At 42.1% G+C, this 20,920-nt stretch overlaps 3 protein-coding genes across 9 annotated transcripts in view; all 3 read left to right on the top strand.

Annotated features, from left to right (window-relative positions):
- Positions 1-906: 906 nt before the first annotated feature.
- Positions 907-5,240, top strand: pex13 (peroxisomal biogenesis factor 13). The gene is made up of 5 exons (XM_042066281.1): positions 907-981; positions 1,853-1,971; positions 2,475-3,196; positions 3,456-3,578; positions 4,088-5,240. The coding sequence occupies exons 2-5, from the start codon at positions 1,901-1,903 to the stop codon at positions 4,396-4,398; spliced, it is 1,227 nt and encodes a 408-aa protein (XP_041922215.1). The 5' UTR covers positions 907-981; positions 1,853-1,900; the 3' UTR covers positions 4,399-5,240.
- Positions 5,241-5,951: 711 nt separating this feature from the next.
- On the top strand, positions 5,952-13,784 carry sanbr (SANT and BTB domain regulator of CSR). Of its 2 annotated transcripts, none has more exons than XM_042066539.1 (22): positions 5,952-6,264; positions 6,747-6,854; positions 7,098-7,248; positions 7,516-7,705; positions 7,851-7,944; positions 8,086-8,324; positions 8,626-8,684; positions 8,877-9,037; positions 9,151-9,237; positions 9,511-9,621; positions 9,854-9,977; positions 10,432-10,584; positions 10,752-10,900; positions 11,085-11,184; positions 11,270-11,302; positions 11,422-11,521; positions 11,664-11,752; positions 11,852-11,880; positions 12,124-12,197; positions 12,489-12,577; positions 12,800-12,891; positions 13,272-13,784. In XM_042066539.1, the coding sequence occupies exons 3-22, from the start codon at positions 7,099-7,101 to the stop codon at positions 13,306-13,308; spliced, it is 2,160 nt and encodes a 719-aa protein (XP_041922473.1). In that variant the 5' UTR covers positions 5,952-6,264; positions 6,747-6,854; position 7,098; the 3' UTR covers positions 13,309-13,784. The 2 variants fall into 2 exon arrangements, with proteins under 2 accessions (XP_041922473.1, XP_041922474.1); XM_042066540.1 differs by lacking the exon at positions 5,952-6,264 and adding an exon at positions 6,299-6,544.
- Positions 13,785-18,302: 4,518 nt separating this feature from the next.
- xpo1b (exportin 1 (CRM1 homolog, yeast) b) overlaps positions 18,303-20,920 on the top strand; it is a 40,058-nt gene continuing 37,440 nt past the window's right edge. For 2 of the 6 annotated variants that reach the window (XM_042066531.1, XM_042066529.1), the window contains exon 1: positions 18,303-18,423. In XM_042066531.1, the coding sequence (XP_041922465.1) occupies positions 18,313-18,423 (111 nt within the window). In that variant the 5' untranslated portion in view covers positions 18,303-18,312. Of the gene's footprint in view, positions 18,736-18,880; positions 18,905-20,920 lie in introns of all 6 variants that reach the window. The other 4 variants (XM_042066530.1, XM_042066528.1, XM_042066534.1 and 1 more) reach the window with 3 other exon arrangements.

Here is a 20,920-nt window from a genome sequence, read left to right as displayed (position 1 = left end):
ATCCTATTGCGTCCTATTGCTATTGAGTGTGTAAATCAGGTCTTTCTACGAACCCTTTTAACGCTATAGGCCTAGCCTACTTTATGGCAAAATATTTTTTTATTTATAAACTAAACTGTCGGTCATTAAGAAAACATAATGATTGTGTCGTTGTAGCTTTTTGCAACGTTCATTTTATACGACCTATCACTCCCGTGGCTGCCTGCACTTTCACTGTCTTCACGGCTGCAACTTTCGCACTCGTTTGTGCTCTTTAGCGGCATGTTCATCAGGTCCCGGGACGGCCGTCTGAGCCTCCATGGACCATGTCAACAATGAATGAAATTAGCTTATTATCATAGCCTGGCTAGCGCCACCCAGGCTATTATTATCAATGAGTGTTATCAATTTGAGAGAGTGCTACATTTTTTTCTAAAGATACAGGACTGCTGCAGACAATGAGCTGCCAACCACCATAATAGCAACCCAAAATAATGAACTTGCTGTCCTTATAAAAAATAGAAAATAAAAAGGTCTCGGCATGCACATTCTTGGTCCATAGTTCAGTGACAATAGGCTACTCAAGTCAATAAAGCAATTTGCGCAAATTGTCAGTCTAGTAGCCTACACTTGAACACACTGGACAAGAATATCCAGTCTACTAGCACGCATAGACATTTTATAACCATTTGCTTAAATTGTTCAATTTACATTTTAATCCAACATACTGTGATATTAGAAGGATAGGCATTGACATTATGGATGAAAAGGGGGAAAACACCGTATGATGATGATTCAATAACAGTTCATCATGACTCCCTGTCAAGCCTTGATCGCACAATGCATGATGCATCAGACTGAACTAATCAACACTTTAAAATGTCACGATGATCTAATCTCTAATCGATTGGTTTCTCCTGGACACCATTCGTTTCAGTTATGCGGAAGGTATCCAGTTTGGTTCTGGCTGTAGTAACGTTAGCTGGCTAGCAAGCTTCGGAGGAGTGATGATCTTGCTGTATATACAGCTGAATTAATTGCAATATGGTTGGCGTTATTATGGGTGGAGGAGTATAGATCTAAAAGTGTAGCAATATGGTCTGACTCAAGTTCAGCTTTATTAAGTATAAGGAATGTACATTCTGAATCCAGGTAGGATATTATATATGAGATAGTGCATTTGGTAAATAGGTTAACCAATTCAGGAGTCAGCATCCTTCTGGGGTGGGTTCCAGCCCATGTAGGAGTAGTGGGGAATGAAGTGGCAGACAAGTATGCTAAACAGGCAACAAAACAAAACAGTATAGGTATTCAGGTACAATATAGCAAAGCTGAAATTAAAAACATGATTAAAGCTAAGAATAAGGAAATATGGCAATATTTATGGGATAATGAAGTTACAGGCAGGCATCTGTATTCAATTCAAAATAATGTAGGATGGAGTAGGAGTACCAGCAGAAACAAACAGGAGGATATTGTGTCAAGAATGAGGTATGGGCATACAGGGTTGAACAGCACACTAGTTCTAATGAGAAAGCATGCTGATGGTTACTGTGAGTGTGGCATTCAAGAAACCGCAGAACATGTCATAGTACAGTGTCCTAAATTCCAACAGGAACGACAGACACTTATAGAGCAGCTAGCACAAGAAAAAATAAGTCTGGACATAACAGATATACTGCAAAGAAATTCTGGGGAACACTGTTTTAGATGTGTTTTTCAATATTTGAAAACAACAGGTTTATTCCATAGAATTTAGAGGGATGTAGTATTCAGACCCACACTCCTATTCAGAAGGTGGCGGTAATGCACCTAAAAGCTGTTTGCCAACCGCCAAAGAAAAAAAGAAGAAGAAGAAGAAGAAGCTTCGGAGGATCAGGGTTCTTGATAATTAGATTCTTTTTCACAACCATTTCGAACGATGTCACAGCCTCCTCCTAAACCTTGGGAGAGACGGATTCCTGGAGCAGTTAATGCACCTCTGCACTATCGGTAAGTATCAATTCACTTCCTAGAAAATACCCAACGTGACTACTTAGCGGCACTCAATAGTAAGTTAGCTTGGAAGCTAGCTAGCTGTAGTAACAATTCCTAGCGGCCTGTTTTGTTTACTTGCATTGACGGCAATTGTAGCTGCTCAACTAGGTCTATGCTAGTGTACGTGTCTATTTAATGACCTTATGAAAGGCCTATTATTTTTCAATTTCAAGAACTATTTGCAGTTTTGAATTGTAACATCAGGTGATTAGCCACACTCCCTAGATGGGATCCTAAGATATTTTTTCTGTTTTTCGTGTTGTACATGCAATCCTTTTGACTATATATATTAGTAGTACTAATTAGTATTACGTTCTGGTCAGATAATCATTGTTCAGCACAAGTGGTGTTGACTGCGACAAAAACTAATTTGTGATTTTAACTGTTCGCAATAACATTATGTAATAGCCTGCGCACACTGATGTTCAAGTTATCATAATGTTACACCTCTACTCTAGTTCCACAGACTTTGGACATGGGTCACCTACGCCGATAGGTCCGTCCACTTCAGTCCCCCCTGGTCTGACACGGGTCGCACCTCCGTTGCCGCCAAGACCTGTCCAGCAGTCCTACCGCCCAACTTTCGGCTCCTATCCATCATCTTACGGCCACTATGGTACCTCCATGTATGGTGGCTACAGTCCATACGGCTATGGAGGGTATGGAATGAGTGGAGGTGCTCTGGGTTACAGTCGCTTTGGCATGGAGGAGACACAGCCTAGCCGCTTCGTCCAACAGGCGGAGGAGAGTAGCCGCGGGGCCTTTCAGTCGATCGAGAGTATAGTCCACGCCTTCTCATCTGTGAGTATGATGATGGACGCCACCTTTTCAGCTGTATACAACAGTTTCCGTGCTGTACTGGATGTAGCCAACCACTTTTCCCGACTGCGAGCACACTTTGCCAAAGTACTGTCAGCCTTTGCGCTGGTGCGCACGTTGCGCTACTTGTACCGTCGACTACAGAGGCTTCTAGGACTACGACGCGACGCAGAGGTGGAGGATCTTTGGGCCGACAGTGAGGCCACAGCTACTATTGCCCTTTCATCAGGTGGAGCAAGGAGTGAACCTCGGGGCGACTCAGTGAAGTCGTGGCCCATCTTCCTGTTCTTTGCAGTGGTCCTTGGAGGCCCTTACCTGATCTGGAGGCTTCTACGGTCTGCCGAGGGGGCAGAGGAAACAGGTGCAAACCTTTTGGAGTGATGTTGTATGAAAATAATTGTTTCACATCCATGCAGCTTGACCATGTTTTATTGTTGCTGTAACATTTTTTTCTGACAGAATATGACACTGTTTTATTTAAAAATAGAAATAGTTAGCTCCTACATGTGTAGTGAAAACAAGTACACACAGACAAAAAGTTCAGGACCTGCAAAAAAATAAGGGACATTAGAGCATAGCAGTTCACTCTCAAGATGTTTAATTTAGAAATTTCATTCCAGCCACCAACTGGGCGAATGGAGAGGATGACCATGTTGTGGCCCGAGCAGAGTTTGACTTCACAGCTGCCTCTGAGGAGGAGCTCTCCTTTCAGACTGGAGACATGCTCAACCTTGCACCCAAAGGTAAGGACGAGGGTGGCAGTGTGTGGCAGCATGTGGTTTTGTAAATCTCAGTCACCTCATTTTGTTTCATTGCCCTCGAGAATGATTGTCATACCTTTAGAAAAGCAAACAAATCTCAGTCAACCTCAAGGGCGGTTCACATTGTACGCGCAAGCGGCAGCGCTGCGCTATGAAACCCATGATTGTCAGTGGCTTGTGTGCGCAAGAACTGGCCTGCATTTTGCCGCTCTTGCGCTTGCCGCGGTCAAAGTTGAACCATGTTGAACTTTGACTGCAGCACACTGTAAATTTATAGGTATTTTACACTGAGCCTGGCAGCAACCACAACAACAAAAATTCGGACATTACCTCAACCAAGAGCAACCTAGTGGCGAGCGCAGCGCATGTGAACCTGGCCTCAGGGATGTCCTTCATCTGAAACTGGTTTTTTTTTTAATTATGTTTCATATGCTCCAATCTTGTCTTCCTTCTCTGCCCCCACCCCCTCTCCCTCTTTTCCACACCTGCAGAGCAACAGCCTCGAATTCGTGGCTGGTTGCTGGCCAGCTTGGATGGCCAGATCACAGGCCTGGTCCCTGCCAACTACGTGAAGGTCCTTGGCAAGAGGAGGGGTAGGAGGCATGCGGAGCTGGAGAGGCTGGCTCAGCAGCAACAGCAGGCCCCCCAGCCAGGTCTGGCCTCTGCCACTGGCACCAACCCCACCACGGTGCTGCCGCAAACTTGCCCGGAAGAGATGTTGGAGTCAGTATTCCGGGAAACGCCGGCCCCGTGTGCCCCTGCCTCAGTAGTCATGATGTCAGAAAAGATGGATCTGCTGTAGGAACGTGTGGTTGTGTGTGCTTAGTGTGCGGAATGCACTATAGAATGTATTGGAAGCCCTGTGTGTGGTTTCACTTCATTCCCTGTCGCCAGATCAGGTGACTTGTGTTCCCGTGTCCATGTCCTAGTAGTGGGAGTGGGAGAATCCAACTGTATGTGGCTGCACTGCAACGTAGTTAGGCCCCTCACTGATGCTGGTACATGACACAGTCCCACAACTTTGCTTTATTGCCCAGTGAACATTATCTACAGAAACAAACGTGGATTCAATGACAATTATTTTATGCGTTTGTCGTTTTATATACGGCTGTGATTAACATTGCGGTCATGATATTGTGGAAGCATACAATTAGTCAGAACAAAGCCATAACATGTCAAATCATTATGTGCCCTCATAACACATGTTCAGTTATCGGGTTTGTTGATCAAGTAAGCAAGGAAGGAGATGTTAATGTTCTTTTGCTTGTTATGAAATAGTTGAAAACATCATTAACGTGTACCCCTGGTCATAAATAAGGAATGTTCCAAGAATTCCGTTGTTAATACTGCAACAGCCTCATATTGTGTAGGTCTACTCTATGATATTTCAAGGGCGTACTGTTGAACCACATTATGTGTACCAGTTTAGATTGATGGCTTTTCTTGCTAACCCATTTGAGTGTGATGTATGAGTAAAACCATTTTATGCTTTTACATCCCTTCATTTTGAATCCTTCCTGAAAATATGCACTTTTTTTCTGCGGTTATTTCATTTTTGCCTGTTAATTCTTCTTGACACATTTACAACTATGTAATTATGTACATATTAGCCAATATTTTGGGAATAAAAATGTCCATAATCTATCTTGTCTGAATGTGACCCCAGTGATTTCTCTATGTTAAATAAAAATAACCAGGCATCTGTCAGGAGTCCTGCTGCCAGTTTCATCCTGAAAGCAGGTTGCTAGCATAATCCATATTTAACACTAAATACTTCAATTGACTTCAATGAGCCTAGCTTGACATCATCAAAAGATCAGGTGAAAGTCATACTATTCTTAAAACTATCACAATATGATGGGTTTTTAGCAAGTAGCCTAAAATAATCCATTGTCTATGCTGTGGTGTAGCCCACCAACTCCATATAAAAAGTATAGGCCCTACTGTTCACATGCAGCTGTAGGCCTATATGACTTTTTCTGAACTAAACTGTTAAAATCTGTAATCTAGTGATGATAAACCCTAATGAACGAATGGTTTTGTAACAAACCAAGTTAACCAGGAAGAAGAAAGGGTGATCTGTGAATTAAGCAAAACTGCCTCTGATGACTTGCAATGAAGTTATGGGGTTTAACTAACTCGTATAATACGGCCATCTAGCGGTAATACAAGCAATTTGTGAGGTTTTACTTTCACCAGCAGATGGTGGTGTTGCCAAAACATATAGTGGCATCGTGAGTTGGAAGAAGCTTTTGTAAAAGCTTGTTTGAGACTACATTTATGGGAGGTATACGTAATACAAAAGGGAGGGAGGGAGGTATACAAAAGCAATGCCACTCTTAAGCCATATGTGAGTTCATGACTTCATGACCTTGCATGCGTCCAGCTTCAGGTCAACATTTGAAGAGCGCTTTTGCAAAAGCGGACCATAACAAGCAAATGTACAGATCATCACTGGCACGAAGGTAACGTCAGCAAGGGCTGATTGTTCAAGAAAATAAAGTCGGAGCAGGAGAGGATAGGAGGATGGTAGTGGAGGTCATGCTGTCACCAAGCAACGAGGACGCACATTGCACCTGCTGCACTGCGGCACCGGAAGTGCACGAGCAAAGGATAGATTGAACAACTAGATGATGCTACGCCCGCCTAAGCTTTCTCCACAGTCCAAGTAAGCTGTCCCCTTTCTCAGAGTGGCAATGATTGCGTCTCTTACCCGTACATCAATTTTGGCACTTTGTCAGTTTTCTTGATGGGAGGAGGTTGGCCGCTGCTGCAGTAGCTAGCTATTTAGATTTTTGCTCAGAACCGACTTCTTTGATAGTAACGTTACCATACAGCAGCGGCGCTACTTGTAGTTTGCTAACTTAGCTAGTTAATGAATGCTCACATGGGTGTCTAGTCATTCATTGAAACTACGAAAGCTTCCACTCAAAGAATAAGACATGTTTGTAATTAACTTTTCAACATAGTATTATGATGGTCTTAATTTTGGGCTGTCAACGTAGCTGTCGATTAACGTTACTGATTCTCAGTAGCTAGCTATATTATCTTAACGTTGGTACTCCAACAAGCTCTTACTATAAGTTGTTTTTGTCTTCCGCTGAGCGACGTAACTTAGCATTTGTTACCAATTGTTACATGTTACTTTAGAAAAAAGCTGGCCTCCCCACCGGCGCACCGAAGAAGTAAGGTTATCTGATGACAGCATCCGACAGACGAGGGACGTTGTTGCAATAAAACATCCACTAGAATAAGCAAGTAAGTCAAGATAGCTCACTCAGCCATGAGCACACATTTATTTATCTTTTGAAGATATGATGGCAGCAGTTTTGAGTTTGATTTAGATTCGCAAAACTGGTCTAGGCTATGCTTAAACCGTCTGATTAACAATGTCGAAGAGTGGCAGTGTTACAAAACTATGTCCGTTGCACTGCAGGGCTACGCTCTGCTCCTTTTGTATTATTACACAGTTACAATCATTTAAATATGTATCCCTCTCAGAATGAGTCGTCTGTGCTCAGTCAACAACAATTTCCCATATGACAACAACACACTGGTCCTGGACATGGTGCTCAGCTCTCTCTGGGGAATGCCACAGCCCATTAACTGGGAGAGTGTGGCTAAGCTGGTCCCTGGTTTTACACCGAAGGAGGTAAATGTAGCTTCCAACTTCCAAATCTTGCCATATTACTAGTTAGGGAGTAGTAGTCACTTGCAACTACCTTTTCTACAGTCCTTATTTATCTAATTTAGTAAAAAAAACCTTTATCCGGTGCACTAGCCTCTTATGGAGGGTGGTGCCAAGAGATCATATAAAAGTACAGTATGTGTTTTACTTAATATTTATATGGATTCAGACATGTTAATGTTATGAGATATATCCCCTTTGTTTCCCATATTCATTTTCTCCTGTGTGCAGTGTGCGCGTAGGTTCGAGGAGCTAAAAAACACTGGCAGTTTCCCTCTTGTGGATGAGCAGTGTAACCCACTGACGGTGGGTGGGAGCTCACCATCAGACACTCTCTCCTCCTACATCAAGTCGTCTCTGCTGGAGCTGACAGGAGACACAGGAGACGCACGTGCCAACCAGAGCACCATCTCAGTTTCAGGTGGGCATTTACAAGATGTGTCAGGGAAGCATTAGCCAGCAATCACATGGGAAATAAGAGATGGCATCTTTATGGTGTGTCCAAAATATAAGACTCTTGAGCACCATTCCTGGCTTTACCGGAAGATTCTGTGGTTTGTGCACAGGCCTTACGGTTTTACCCTCTGGGAGAGGATCAGCGGCTGAAACCGAGAGCAATGTGGCGTCTGAAGAGGGAGAGAGGGTGAACAGTGGGAAGAGGTAAGGCTGGCTGGCTGTAGCTGGGGCATGTCAGGAACATCAGCTACTAATGCTAACAGCTAATAGCAATGTCATAGTTTGAAGGTGAGTCCCTGTTTGTACTAAGTTTACAGTGCTAAGAGTTTAATTCTCCCCTCACAGCCATAACATGGTCATCCACGTGTGCGATGAGGCTAAGAATCTGAAGCAGGACTTTGTGTGCCCTCGGGATCTGCTGATCAGTGAGATGCGCTACTTCGCAGAGTACCTGTCAGTGGACCCCCAGCGCTGGGAGGAGGTGGACATCTCGGTGCACTGTGATGTGCAGATTTTCGACTGGCTCATGAACTATGTCAAGAGGAATGCCGACACCGAGAGTCACCACGAGAGGCCCAAGCTCGGTAAAACTCAACTCAAGCTTATGGGGGTTTTTTTTCACTCACAAATGCCTGTGTGTGTGTGTGTGTGTGCGTGTGTGTGTTTGGGGTGGGGGGGGTTCTCCTGTTCATATAAACAGCGCTCATTTTAGGTGGTTGTCAGTGCTTGGTTTATTTATCCATGTCTGGTAGTGCTGTGCAGGGTGGGGTCGTGACCCGTGTTGTGTGTTGTTCTGGTGTAGGAGCTTGTGGTGGTGTGTGTCATGCGGGCTCTACTTTTGGCCATCTGTCACGTGGTGGGTTTTGTGGTGTTTGTTGGTTACAGAACCCAGCAATGTGATCTCAATCCTGATCTCCTCTGAATTCTTGAAGATGGATACATTAGTAAGTGTGGTGATGTGAAGCCATTGTGATCTTGTGTTCATGGCATGCTGCATGCATGGTGGCCATAAATGTGAGTTATATTATTGAGGTATGGTGCTGTGTCAGCATGTTAATGTAGAAGGTGTTTGTCTTGGTATTTCAATAGGAAGGTGTTATAGACAGTTACAACAATTGTTTCTTTTCCTGACTTAGGTTGAAGATTGTATTCAGTTCTGTCACAAAAACATGAGTGCCATTGTAGCGACACCATGCAATATGAACTGCATCAACAGCAACCTGGCTGCACGCATAGCTGACCTCTTCAGTCATAACGAAGCAGATGAGATTAAGGACAAAAAGGACAAATTCAAAAGGTAACTTTTGAATTTCCTTTCCATTCCCAACAATATCATGGTTTTGATGTTATGGGAATATATATTTTTTGTAAATTATCCTTATCAATAAATGGGCATGATATCTCTTGAAGCAAATTATTTCAGAAGAAAATTGAGAGGCTCTTCGAACCTGATCGTGAGAACTCCGACTCACCAGGAAGTGCTGCCTCTCTGTACAGGTCAGACAAGCATCGCCGGTAGTTAGATTGAATCATCACTTTCACTTACTACTGTTACTACTACTGGAGCCTGACTACTATGTATGAAATAATATATAAATAAAAAAAATCAACTTGCACTCCAAAACAGCTCCCGTTAATAAATGAATGTGCGTAATGTTTTCAAGGCACATTGCTCTATTTCGCTTTAACTTGCACCCAAACAATAGTGTTATGGGGATATGCGTGTTCTCTCTTCAGTTTTATTTTACTACTTTGTGTGTCCCTTCCCAGATGTGGTCTCTGCCACAAACTTTTGACCAAGGACACAGAGAGGAAAATCCCTTGTGTTCCAGGGAAAATCAACATCGACCCTCATGGCAACATTATATACACTCACACCAGGTGAACAAGACCCTCAGCAGCCTTTTAAGTCTTCATAGTAAAAGTGTGTTCCTGTTGTCCTGCTGTTTTTCCAGCTAAACCAAATGCTGTGGCAGAGTCTATGCCTATGATTGTCCTTTGAAGAGGCAGAATTAGGTGTGAAGTTTTGGTCCTTAATTTTCTTCAGGATCAATAAAGTATCTCTATCTATCTATCTATCGATCTATCTATCAATCGATCGTGTGGTCTTCAGGCACAAAGGCTGGGAGATCCATGACTTCCTGAATGGTTTGTATGAGGAGCTTAAGTCATGGGTGCTGGTCTACTGGAGGATCTGGGGAACCATCAACTCCCTCACCTGCTCTTGTTGTAAACAGGTGAGCATATTGTCAAAGTACACAAGACTGGTTGGTTTAGTCAGTTTACAGCCTGCAGCTGGTTTGTGGAAAGTTTTTTTTTTCATGATGCTATTACCAGTAAATAAAGTTATTATAAATCGATAAATTACACTGTTTTATCTGATGATCTTTAACCAAAGTCAGAATTTATTTGTCAGCTTTATGTGCCTTATGACTCAGCGAAGTTTAGCATTTATGTGCCTTATGACTCAGCGAAGTTTTGCATTTATTTAATAAAAAGAGGAATGCTTGCAGTTATTTTTTTATCAGCAGTTTTTAACTGAATAAAGACCACACATTGTCCTTATCATAACTAAATACAAAAAAGATAAATACCGGTACTACATTATTTTTGTTTTTGTTATGTTTTTCCTTGTATCCTGGTATTGTACTGTGTTGACAAAGCAGCTGTGTCTTATATCTCTCTGAACAGACGTTTTTATGCACTGAGCTGTCCCACTGCAAATATCACCCGGAGGTGGTGGTGTATGCAGGCATAGGGGCAGAGCAGGCCTGGCATGGTACGGGCATCTACCCCTGCTGCAACCAGAGAGTGCTGCGCTTCGACCCCACATGCATGCCCAAGGTATGTCTGCACGCCCCCATGCCAACTTCCATGCCAGTCAGGCTATTTCTAGAAGTAGTCGGAGGAGAGTGTACTCATGCTGACCTTGTTTGACGTTTAATTCTGCTACTGGGCCTGTGGAGAGCCAACCAGCCAATGCGTGTGAGTGTGGGTTGTGTTGTGTTCAGGGTTGTAGGATGCGGGATCATGTTGTTGGTGCCGCGGATGGTGGTGACTGCAGCAGCCATCCGGTGAGTACAGCACAGACGCGACTGCTCGATGACCTCCTGCTTCACAGGGATGCTGTGTGTATGACCCCTGCCCCACAACCTGAGAGGTGAGGGACAAGTTTACCCCAAATCCATACTTATGAACCCCATTTCCCTAACATAAGCAGATATTCGTATGTACACATGCCTCCCTTGATACTGCATCCGAGTAAGATAATCAAAGTATAAAATGATCCATATAGCTGCCTTATTTATCACATACTTAGAACTGTGTGTGTGTGTGTGCTGTAGTCCTGTGGAGTCACCTCCAGTGGAAGAGAAAGCAACAGACTGCGACATCCTTTTGGAGCCAGGTGTCCTGTCCTGTCTTAGAACAGGAGAACTCACTGCTGTGAGTACTCCTCTCAACCGCACTTGACATGCTATATTAATGGTTGATTGGTTTAAAACTTTTTTTTTTTTCATTTTTGTTACAGTTTTCATTGCTGAAAAACTGGAATCTGCAGTTGGTTCGTGAAAAGAATTTCTCCCCCCCCCCCCCAATATGGCATTAAAGAAATAAATGTAGCGTGGATTCTGCCGTGTGTTGTGTCTGTCCTGTGTTTGATATAAATGTATCATCCTGCAGCGTCCTCAGTCTCTGCTCTCTGAGGATGAAGACTACACCACAGGGTCAGAGGTCACTGAAGATGAGGTTGGGGATGAAGAGGAGGTTTCAAAGAAGCAAGGTCATTTGCCTTTACAATGAGTGGCCAGTAGATGGCATCAGTCTTTTGCTTACATTTTTATATTTTATAATGCAGACATTGCTATGTTAAAATATTATTGTCACTAAAGTTTTTTTTATTTTTTATTTTTCATCCCGACTAGCTGCAAAGAAAGCAAGGAAATCAAACAAACCACTGAAGAGGCAGGTCTCCTCACCCAACTTTCAGCGCAAAGAGAAGAGTGTAGAGAAGGTGTGCCTCCTGTCTCCCACTCTTTCCAATGTGTGTACTGTACGCTGTTGGCCAGCGAAATATAGCCCTGACCATTTCCTTTGTTTTTGTTACGAACAGGCTGCCTCACGAGATTCCACTCCATTTACGTGAGTACACGCATAAGTCATGCACTATGATCATTCTGTCAAATCCTGAGGGGGGGGGGGTGCAATGCATACATAACAAACGCCCTCTGAATCTTGTTCACAAGTGTCTCACTCCGCAAGTAAATGTTGTGCTTGTGATCTGTTCAATCATTCCATTCTGATCATACTTCACTTTAAAATAACTAAGATTCAATCATGCAACAAAAGCTAGCTCCCTGGAACTGAAATTTGATGTGGTTACAGTGTAAGCATCCAAAAGAGTAAATGGGACAGCTCCCGATCCATGCGGTTCAACCAGGATGCTCAGAGAGAAGACGGTATGCCTTTCACTGTGCTCTCCACCCTTGTCTGAAGTGCTACACGCTAAAATAACTGCGATGCCCTATTTTTGTCTAAATGCAATATCCATGCAGCTGTGTTGGAACAAAGTTATTAGTAGACTTTATTTATTTGCTTAGTTTAAAAAAGAAGCTCTGACAGCTATGGCAGTGATGTGATTGGCCAAAATTAGATCCTTTATTCATGTCACGTGGAGTCTTCTATTTTCAGTATCTGTAAGCTTTTGCATTGATTTGCTCCTGCTTTGCTTTCTCCAACCTGTGTCTCAGATCAACGGAGGATGGTGGAAATTATCGGACATCTCACGAAACTGAGGTTTGGTGATGTAGAACAAAACAAATCCAAGGATGTGAAAGAGGTAAACACTAAGCTCCCAAAATGGTCATCTTTGTGTTCATTTCTATATACTTACTGCCTTTAAGCATTTTTATTTATTTATTTATTTTGTACTTAAGTTATGTACAAGTAATATGACTTGAACTGGGTTGCACTTGAAAGCTTCTGTGGTGGTTGTGGTCATTGAATAGCATGCAATAGCATCTTTTGGGTCTCATTACTTTTGTATGGGATGCTGTTCTAGTATGCAGGAGGAATCTACTCCAAGCTTGAGGCTCAGTTCAGGAGTGCTTCCCAAGGAAGTGGACGACATAGTAGCTCTGAGAAGACCCACAGGTACATCACATCGTAATGTAGTGTAGTGCTGAAATTATTCTCACGTGTCAGATCTCATTTTTGTCCCTTGTGTGTACCACACAGTTAGTTCCATAAGTATTTGCACGGTCACACAAGTTTTGTTATTTAGCCTCTGTACACCACCAGAATGGATCTGAAATCCAGCAATCATGATGTTTGAAGAGTAGAGTTTCAGCTTGAATTCAAGGGGTTGAACAAAAATATTGCCTTAACAGTAAAGGAATAATAGCCATTTTTATACATTAATTTATACATTGATACATTGTCATACATGTATACTGTTCCTTGTAAACACTGTTCTGCATATACCATTACAAATTGCATTTTGTTCCATTTGTCCCCCTCCTCTTGGTCTGCAGAGCGAAGTCACGCTTCGTTCAGTCCAGACCAACATAAGAGCCGCAACATGTGGACTGGAGAAGAAAACAAGATGCTCAGCAGCAGTGCAGTCCAGATGGATCCTCCAGAGCCCCCTATCCCCTACGTCCCTCTGCCTCCTGCTCCCCTCCAGCCCCAGAGCCGCTCAGAGGCCCAATATGACGCCGTCTGGTTCGGTTCCACTTCTGGACCCGGGTCCCCAGCCTGCTTGGTCTGCAGTAGCTAAGGTAGTTCTTATCACCTGAAATAACTGCCCCTAAGTTCAACTAACATGACTGACTGATCACCTCCATTCACTTCATCAATCTCTGTGTGAGAATTTAGTATTTTATTGAGAGGGCAATGCTGTGGTGACGTGAATGAATGGTTAACCCTGATGGTCCGATGCCTGTGACTCCATCCCTACCTTCTTGTGGCATGTAGGCTTTAAACATTTGTGCAACATTGAGGCTAAAAAGAGTCTTAAAAGTCTTAAATAAAAAGTGTAAAATCAAGTTGTCTTTTGTCCATCTTCTGTTAAAATGTATTAGAGAAACATTGAAACGGTAACTATTTCTTCTTTGTTTTCCTGTCCTCTCTGTTAAATGTAAACAGTGGTAACAAGTTGTAAACCATCAAAATCAGTTTGTTACTGATAACCTATAGTCTGTCAGTATCATAACAATGGCTTTGTTCCAAAGAATTTCTTATCACTGTCCTGCGTCGGTATCACTTTTGTAGATATTGAAAGTTTTTGGTCTTTCCAAATCCACCTGTTTAACAATGGACCTTATGCAGCAACATTCTTTCAAATATTTTCTGTGTCTTATTTTTCTATTTTTGCAAGAAGAACAGTCAATTCCATATCCACACAATGCTCTTCATCATCTTCTCTTATACTGGTGTGCTATATGATGAAGTTTTGAAGAGAGTACAACTAAGGCTGGGGGTGGGGGTGGGGGGGGCTTGGGTTACCAGTCTGGGCCCTTGGCGCACAATACACAAATGGCCATGTGACATCACCAACTCCTGGAAAACGAGCTGGATGGTCATAGCATCCCCTTAATTCAATATCCCAAGCAAGGACTCCTGAGTACTGACAGTAAGCCAGTGTGCTATGGCTCTGCAAAGCAACTTTTATGTAAATTCTCTCCCTGTACTCCCAATGTTGATATCTTCGACCTCGGTTGGGAATAAGATCTCCTTCCAACACTGGTCTGCCTCTCGGGTGGTTTGAACTGTCCCTGTTGCCACAGAGCAAACTGATATCATGTAAGGGTACAATGAATGGCTCTTGTATTTGGTATTGGGGAACAAAGACTGGACAGAGTGAAGTGAAAAGTAGACATTGTCTCTATTCTTTGTGCAATGAACATTTGGACACATCCGGCCTTTTATGTCTGCCCTTTGTCTATTGTTCCAACCAAAGAAAGTCTTATTTGCACAAACATTATGCTTTGAATGTTTTGTATAGAAAACTGCTATCATTATACAGAAAACAATGCTCCAACTTCACTGCTTGCTGGTTGCTAATCATTATACGTCATCCCAAAGAATATGATTTTCTTAGAAAAACAAATAAATAAATAAATAATAAAAATCTGTTACATTGTAGATATACCTCAACTATTAACATTCAAAATCACTGACCATGGTTGTTTTAAAGGTGCCATGTGTAAGAATTGAAGTAAAAATATCCAAAAAATGAGCTACACGCATCAAAAGAATGAGAACAAATAAGGGCGATGTCATTAAAAAAAATGACAAGGTATAGTGCTGCAGAGATATCAACCTGAATTAGCATGCTAAATTACTAGCCACAGCCCGACAGGTGTCATAATACCAGTTTCGGCCATGGGAGGCGGTATGCAGGCAACATAACCGCCAGCCAAACTGCAATACACGTGTCTCGGTTGTTACTCTGGGGTAGACCAACTCACTTTCTGGAGGTATACTGCCCCATCTTTTATGGAATGTTGAGTATGAATTGATTTTTGACAGACATTACACATGGCACCTTTAATTGATACCCACTCACAGGCTTAAAGTGCTGAAATCACAGACATTAGGGCTTTCAGATCAGCCACTAGAGAGAGCTCTTTGTTTTGGTTATAACAATGTTGGGGAGTAGGTTGCTCTGCTTTCACAACATAGACTTCCGGACTAAGCTGCACCTTCCCCCTCCCCTATTCTGTATGTTCAGTGTTAGACTTGCTCATAGGTACAATTTATAGTGTATTATTATTAATAATAAAAAAAAAAATAATAAATAATATTCATGTATGTATGTATGTGTATATATATATAAAATAAATGTAAAAGTAATACATTTTCAAAATAAAACAATTAGATGCAGCAATCAATGCCAATTCTGAAGAGGCTATCAAACTTATTAAGAACGGTAGGCTTTCCTAAAGATGAGTGTTGAGGAGGGATGTAAAAGAGGACACTGACTTCGCTAACCTGATTTCCTCCAAAGCATTGGGGCCCTGACACTAAATGCCCTGTCACCTTTAGTCTTGAGAAAAAAGACACTACCAGAGATTCTCTATACGTGCAACTGTTTAAGGCACTTCAAGAGGTCAGATATATAGCTGGGAGAGAAACCATGTAGAATAAGTTTAGTGTGCACATAAAGTTGTATGCATATATGACATATAATGGAGGAAAATCCACTTTAAAGTTCTGCATAGTCCAGTTAGTCCTCACTGCCACTAAAGCTTTGATAATCTTTTAACCTAAATCTTAATTCAAAGACTGCAGAGTTGCACAACTTCAGCTACTGTTGTAGTCATAGAAAATAATCAATAAAGTGCATTTTACAGCAGGAGAAGATGTGTAAGAGCATGATTTATTTCCACTGCATACACTGCCATGCATTCTGCACACTGCTATTGCTCCGTAAACAATGCCACTGCTTTTTTTCCATGCTTGGAGCAGAAAAAACAACAACATTGTGTGTGAATGTTATTGAAGGGTCAGCCTTTTCTGTGATGTAATGATAATGTATGTAAGCAGTTTGCCAAGACCAGACAGAACAAGATTTGGCCAGCTCAATCCTGGACTCTCACACGTGTCTGAGTGAAATGGCTCTGCTGTTTATGGTAAACTGACAGATGAGGCTGTTGTGATTTTCAGTGTGCCCACTGCCACTGTCATAGAAACTTTGAAAATTATTTTTGAGGGTATAAGTATAACCCACCACAAAATGTATTCTTATGACTTTGGAAAAGTTATCTTAGCAGTAAATGCAATCTTTAAATGCAGCCTTTATAGCAACCACTTACTAGGACAATCAAGATGATAGGCCGGATATGGCCTATATATCTGACATTGCAATTTTGGATGACTGTGGAAAAGGTGAAGAAGGATAGTGCTGGCTATATGCATGCTTTCTATGCAACAGATAACAGGCAAATCCTACACAAATAAGATGGGCAGGCAGACAGTAGCAGGACTTGACAGACAAAAAAATACTTGGTACTAGGTTGATGTTCAATTTCTCATCTTGCAACTGTTCAACTGAACCTAAAAAACAACCTCAAATGCATAAGAAACACAGTGCCTCAATCACGACAGCCTTTAAAAAGGATGCCACTGATGAGTTTAACTACAACACACTCAATTAGGTCATAAAATGTAGGCTCTGCTGCCTCAGAGAACCTTGTAACTACCTAATGTGTTATATGAATGTTTGAAGTTCCTGGAAAGCTGCCTGACCTGTATTTTGAGGAGCAGTTAACTGCATTCTTACGTTTGACATTGACTTCGACCGTTTCTATGTCAGCAGGAAAGTAAACAGCTTGAGTGTCGCCTAATAATGTAGGCTATTCACACAGGTTCACAGGGACTTGTCTCTTGTGTAGTGAGGCATTAGTTAGGTGGGGAGTAGGTTAGGCTGCAGTTATAGGTTAGAGGTTTCATGATGCACTAGACTAGCCTGCAGATTATGCATTGTTTGAGATGCATTGCAAAATTGCAGTCTATTTTTTTCAGGCTTGTCCATCTTCAACCTATCCTATGTTTGCTCATCTTGGACATTCAACCAAACACCTTCATATTGTTTTTGTAACCATACGTTTATCTTGGTCATTCATCAAAGTAAATAAAAATTTGGTTGGCAGATGAAACAGAATAGCCGTTCAAATGTGTTGTTTCGCATGGACACTCTCCAAGCTTTGTAAAGCCGAACACACTGCCTACAGAAAGTCCTGTATTTTTCCATCAACTGGCGTAGAATCACGTGACAAGAGAGAAAAAAACTAGGCTAATCATTTTTGCATCCGCTGTTACTGCACCTTCTGAACATATGGACAAGAGTTCCAATTAATGTGTACAAGACCCAAGTCTTCGTGGAACTGTAGTTACGATCCTATTTATTCTCAGTTTTAACCTTACGAAATCCAAAGACGCACATTTATCCTTTCCCCTCTTGCCATGCGTCTAACATGCACTGTCTCAGTGCAACCACTCCCCTTCGTGGCGAGTGGAAAATTACCAGCTTACAAACGGTGGAAGTACCAACATCCGAAATGAAGTCACAGTGAGGACGCCCTTGACAGACAAGTTATCAGTATATTAACGACATATTACATTTAATTTGTTTATGAGCATTGTCAAAACATGCAGCCTATACGTTTGCTTCAATTTCGCTATGTCTTTGAGAAAATTTGATATCACGAAATACTCGAAGGAATATCATTCAACGCTCACGATCCACCAGTAAAGACACTTAACAACTTGTAAGTTAGTAGACGTACGACGCGTAGTTAAATATCAGTATTGACAGCACAATTTGCCACTCATGTTGGGGAGACACGGGCTCCATTCTGTAGATTCAGCTAGGAGTCCGCCTTCTTTTTCTGACCACGGGCGGAGCGGTCGCGTGGGCGCCTGAAAGAATTGAAACAAATTGGCACGTCTATGCACCAATAGATGTGAAAGAGGGATGTCCCATTCAGAGGTAGAGCCAATTGAAAGCCAACGTGGGCGTGACGTTAGTCCAAACTTTCCGAGGCGCCATCGGCTGAAAACTAAACCGAGATGGAATCTCCCAGTCTGAACCGGTTTCAACCGGTTATGAGTTTGTTGCTTGAGAGGAGAAGAGGCACAGGCTCACAGTCTCTCAAACCGCCCGCTGCAACATTTATCTCAGTAAAGATACAATTTATAAATTAAGCTTTATTTTATTTCGTAAAATGCATCGGAGTACGAAGTTACTCAGTTTGCCGTGATTATTGGTGCGAATTCCACATCAGTGGTCCTCACCATCCAACAACTAAGGTTATCATAGCTGCTGATAGTGGAACAGGGGCTGTCTAACGTTAGGGGATAGACAACCTTTTTTAGCTGTAGCTAGGTAGCTTCTGCTAGCAAACTAGCAATTATCAAGCAACTGGAATACTGAAGCTAGTCAGTTTGTGTACGTTCGTACATCCCTCTCTCAGGCAAAGGCTTGGATTTTTGGTAGGTAACGCTGAGTGCTGGGTCAAAACTTACGGCTTAACGCTAACATTATTTTCTTTGGGCTTGATTATACCTGGGCAAAGGGCTGTACAATTGTCAGTGTTATTTGTTTTAACGTTACTTCACTTTGGGATTAAATACAAAGAAGCACATCACAGATTTATCGTAGGTAAGTAACATTAAAAGACCAAAAGTGTTCTTCGCAGCTAGCTGGCGAGGACTGAGCTAGCTATCTAACGTTAGTCTACCAGGTATTGCGGGTGTGTGACAGAACTCGTGCCATGAATGGATGCATGATTCTCATGTTAGCTAGCTAGAAGCTGTGGTGTGAGTCAGGATTGAATGAACCCAGGTGGCTAGCGAATACTCAAGATTAGCTATACAATATGTCGTGAGCACGTTTGACTTAATCATAAAGTTAGCCAGCAGAAAACGTTTTAACTAACGCCTTGCAATGGTAGCTAACGTTTAATGGACATCGCGTTACAATGAACCTAAACCCTAGCCACCTAGGTTAGCTAACGGGTTATGATGGTGTTGCTCAGTTCATTAACGTTGCAGGAGAAAGACAATGTCCTTGTAACGGTAAGATAACGGCAGTTTGTCCAATTAAGTTTTGTCAAGATAATGTCACTGAAAGCTCGACTGACAAGTAACGAATATAATGAATCATAACCTTATTGTAGACGTTTCTCTGTTTTTCGCGGTGATTTAGGCTTTAGACTCCAGTTGTGTAGCTAGCTAGCCATCACTCCTCGTCCAACTGTGTGCTGGTTGCGTCAAACAGCATGTTGGTGGGAGGGGTAACAACAGCGTGGAAACGAGTAGACCCATTTAACTTGAGGAAAGCAAAGTCGGTGTCACCCCCTTAAATCGCGTGATGGAGTAACTGCACGATGGTCTTGATGTAATTTATGCATTTGCGAACTGATTTAAGTTGTGTAGCAAGAACCCCAAGTTAATGCAATGTTATGCAAATGGTTACGCTTCACATTTTGATAACTTCTGACAAATTATGTATCGGATGTAGTTGAGTGCATAGTGTTCACTGACGTTAAGCAAATCAGTTTACTATTTTTCCAAGTCAGTTAGGTTAGTAGTAGTGCGTAGTAGGTTTGCAAATTGGCCAATTTCGAACCGTTATAGCGTCATATTATGTAACGTTAGAGGTATCTGTGTACATTAGCTTTGACGTTACTTGCGTTAGTTAGTTGAGAGAAGTTACTTACGTTTTTCTGTACAAGGACATGGGTCTGCTGGTGACGTTACAATATATCAAACATGGATTGTAAATCCGCTACCTGCTCAGTGTAATTTGAGCGGTTACTCTAACCGTCATCCAAGCCAACAATTAGCTAATCGTGTTCGGAGAAAACCTTGGAAAGTTGATTGGACAAGCTAGCAGTTTAAGAAGTCCATTTTGGCTTTCATGTAGCCTTTATAAATTGTTCGACCAAAGTTTTTAAACAAGTTATTGTGGAAGTTGGACATGAACTTTCCCAGCCTTTGTTAGATGCTGAATTAGAAACGTCGGCAAGCGTAATTAGTTCGACATGCGAGTATTTGTTTATCTAGAATTAATAACACTGCACGATTTGACTTCTCTTTAGTTGAATGATGCATGTTAACTTTTACGACACTCATCGGTGGAAAAGCTCTTGAAGTGCACTTGCGGACATTGGCTGTCACGGGAATCAAACATTAGAAGAATTTCATCACGTTCTTGGATTGTATGGCACCCAGCTTTTTTATTTGCATTCTTTTTACAGGTTATAAATACACCTACTGATTGCACACTATTAAGCATGAGCTAGTTATTCTTAATTAATTATCTAGTGGTTGGTTTGAAGGCACAGCAATATGAAAAAGAGATGAAAGAGATTCCATGCCTGTCAGCTGTAGATGTAAACAGTGTGACGTCGTAGGACGTGCAGCGGTGCACGTGCTCTTATTGTGAGGATGAACTGAATGTGCCCTGGCATGCATTGCCTTTGGTTAAGCACAAACATGTGCTTTCTGGTGTCCACCGCCAGCGGTATTTAAGGCCCCCTGTTGTTTACTTTACATGAAGGTCTTTTTACAAGCTATTTATGTGTATCAGAAAAGAAGTTGACCGACACTACACAGGACCAAGAGCAGGTTAAATAAGGCTTGTTGATGGTAGACCTTTGTTGAGGGAGGGGAG

The sequence above is a fragment of the Alosa sapidissima genome, chromosome 16, assembly GCF_018492685.1.
Source record: "Alosa sapidissima isolate fAloSap1 chromosome 16, fAloSap1.pri, whole genome shotgun sequence".
Taxonomy (NCBI): Eukaryota; Metazoa; Chordata; class Actinopteri; order Clupeiformes; family Clupeidae; genus Alosa; species Alosa sapidissima.
Note: the sequence above shows the minus strand (reverse complement) of the source record. Positions and strands in the feature narration are given on the sequence as shown.

Bases quoted from the DNA above. Each gene is read 5' to 3' on its own strand.
- pex13 (XM_042066281.1), top strand. From the start codon at position 1,901: ATGTCACAGCCTCCTCCTAAACCTTGGGAGAGACGGATTCCTGGAGCA. The intron at 3,197-3,455 runs GTGCAAACCTTT...ATTTCATTCCAG, and splicing joins CGAGGGGGCAGAGGAAACAG to CCACCAACTGGGCGAATGGA. The intron at 3,579-4,087 runs GTAAGGACGAGG...CCACACCTGCAG, and splicing joins GCTCAACCTTGCACCCAAAG to AGCAACAGCCTCGAATTCGT.
- sanbr (XM_042066539.1), top strand. From the start codon at position 7,099: ATGAGTCGTCTGTGCTCAGTCAACAACAATTTCCCATATGACAACAAC. The intron at 8,685-8,876 runs GTAAGTGTGGTG...TTCCTGACTTAG, and splicing joins TCTTGAAGATGGATACATTA to GTTGAAGATTGTATTCAGTT. The intron at 11,881-12,123 runs GTGAGTACACGC...ATGTGGTTACAG, and splicing joins CGAGATTCCACTCCATTTAC to TGTAAGCATCCAAAAGAGTA.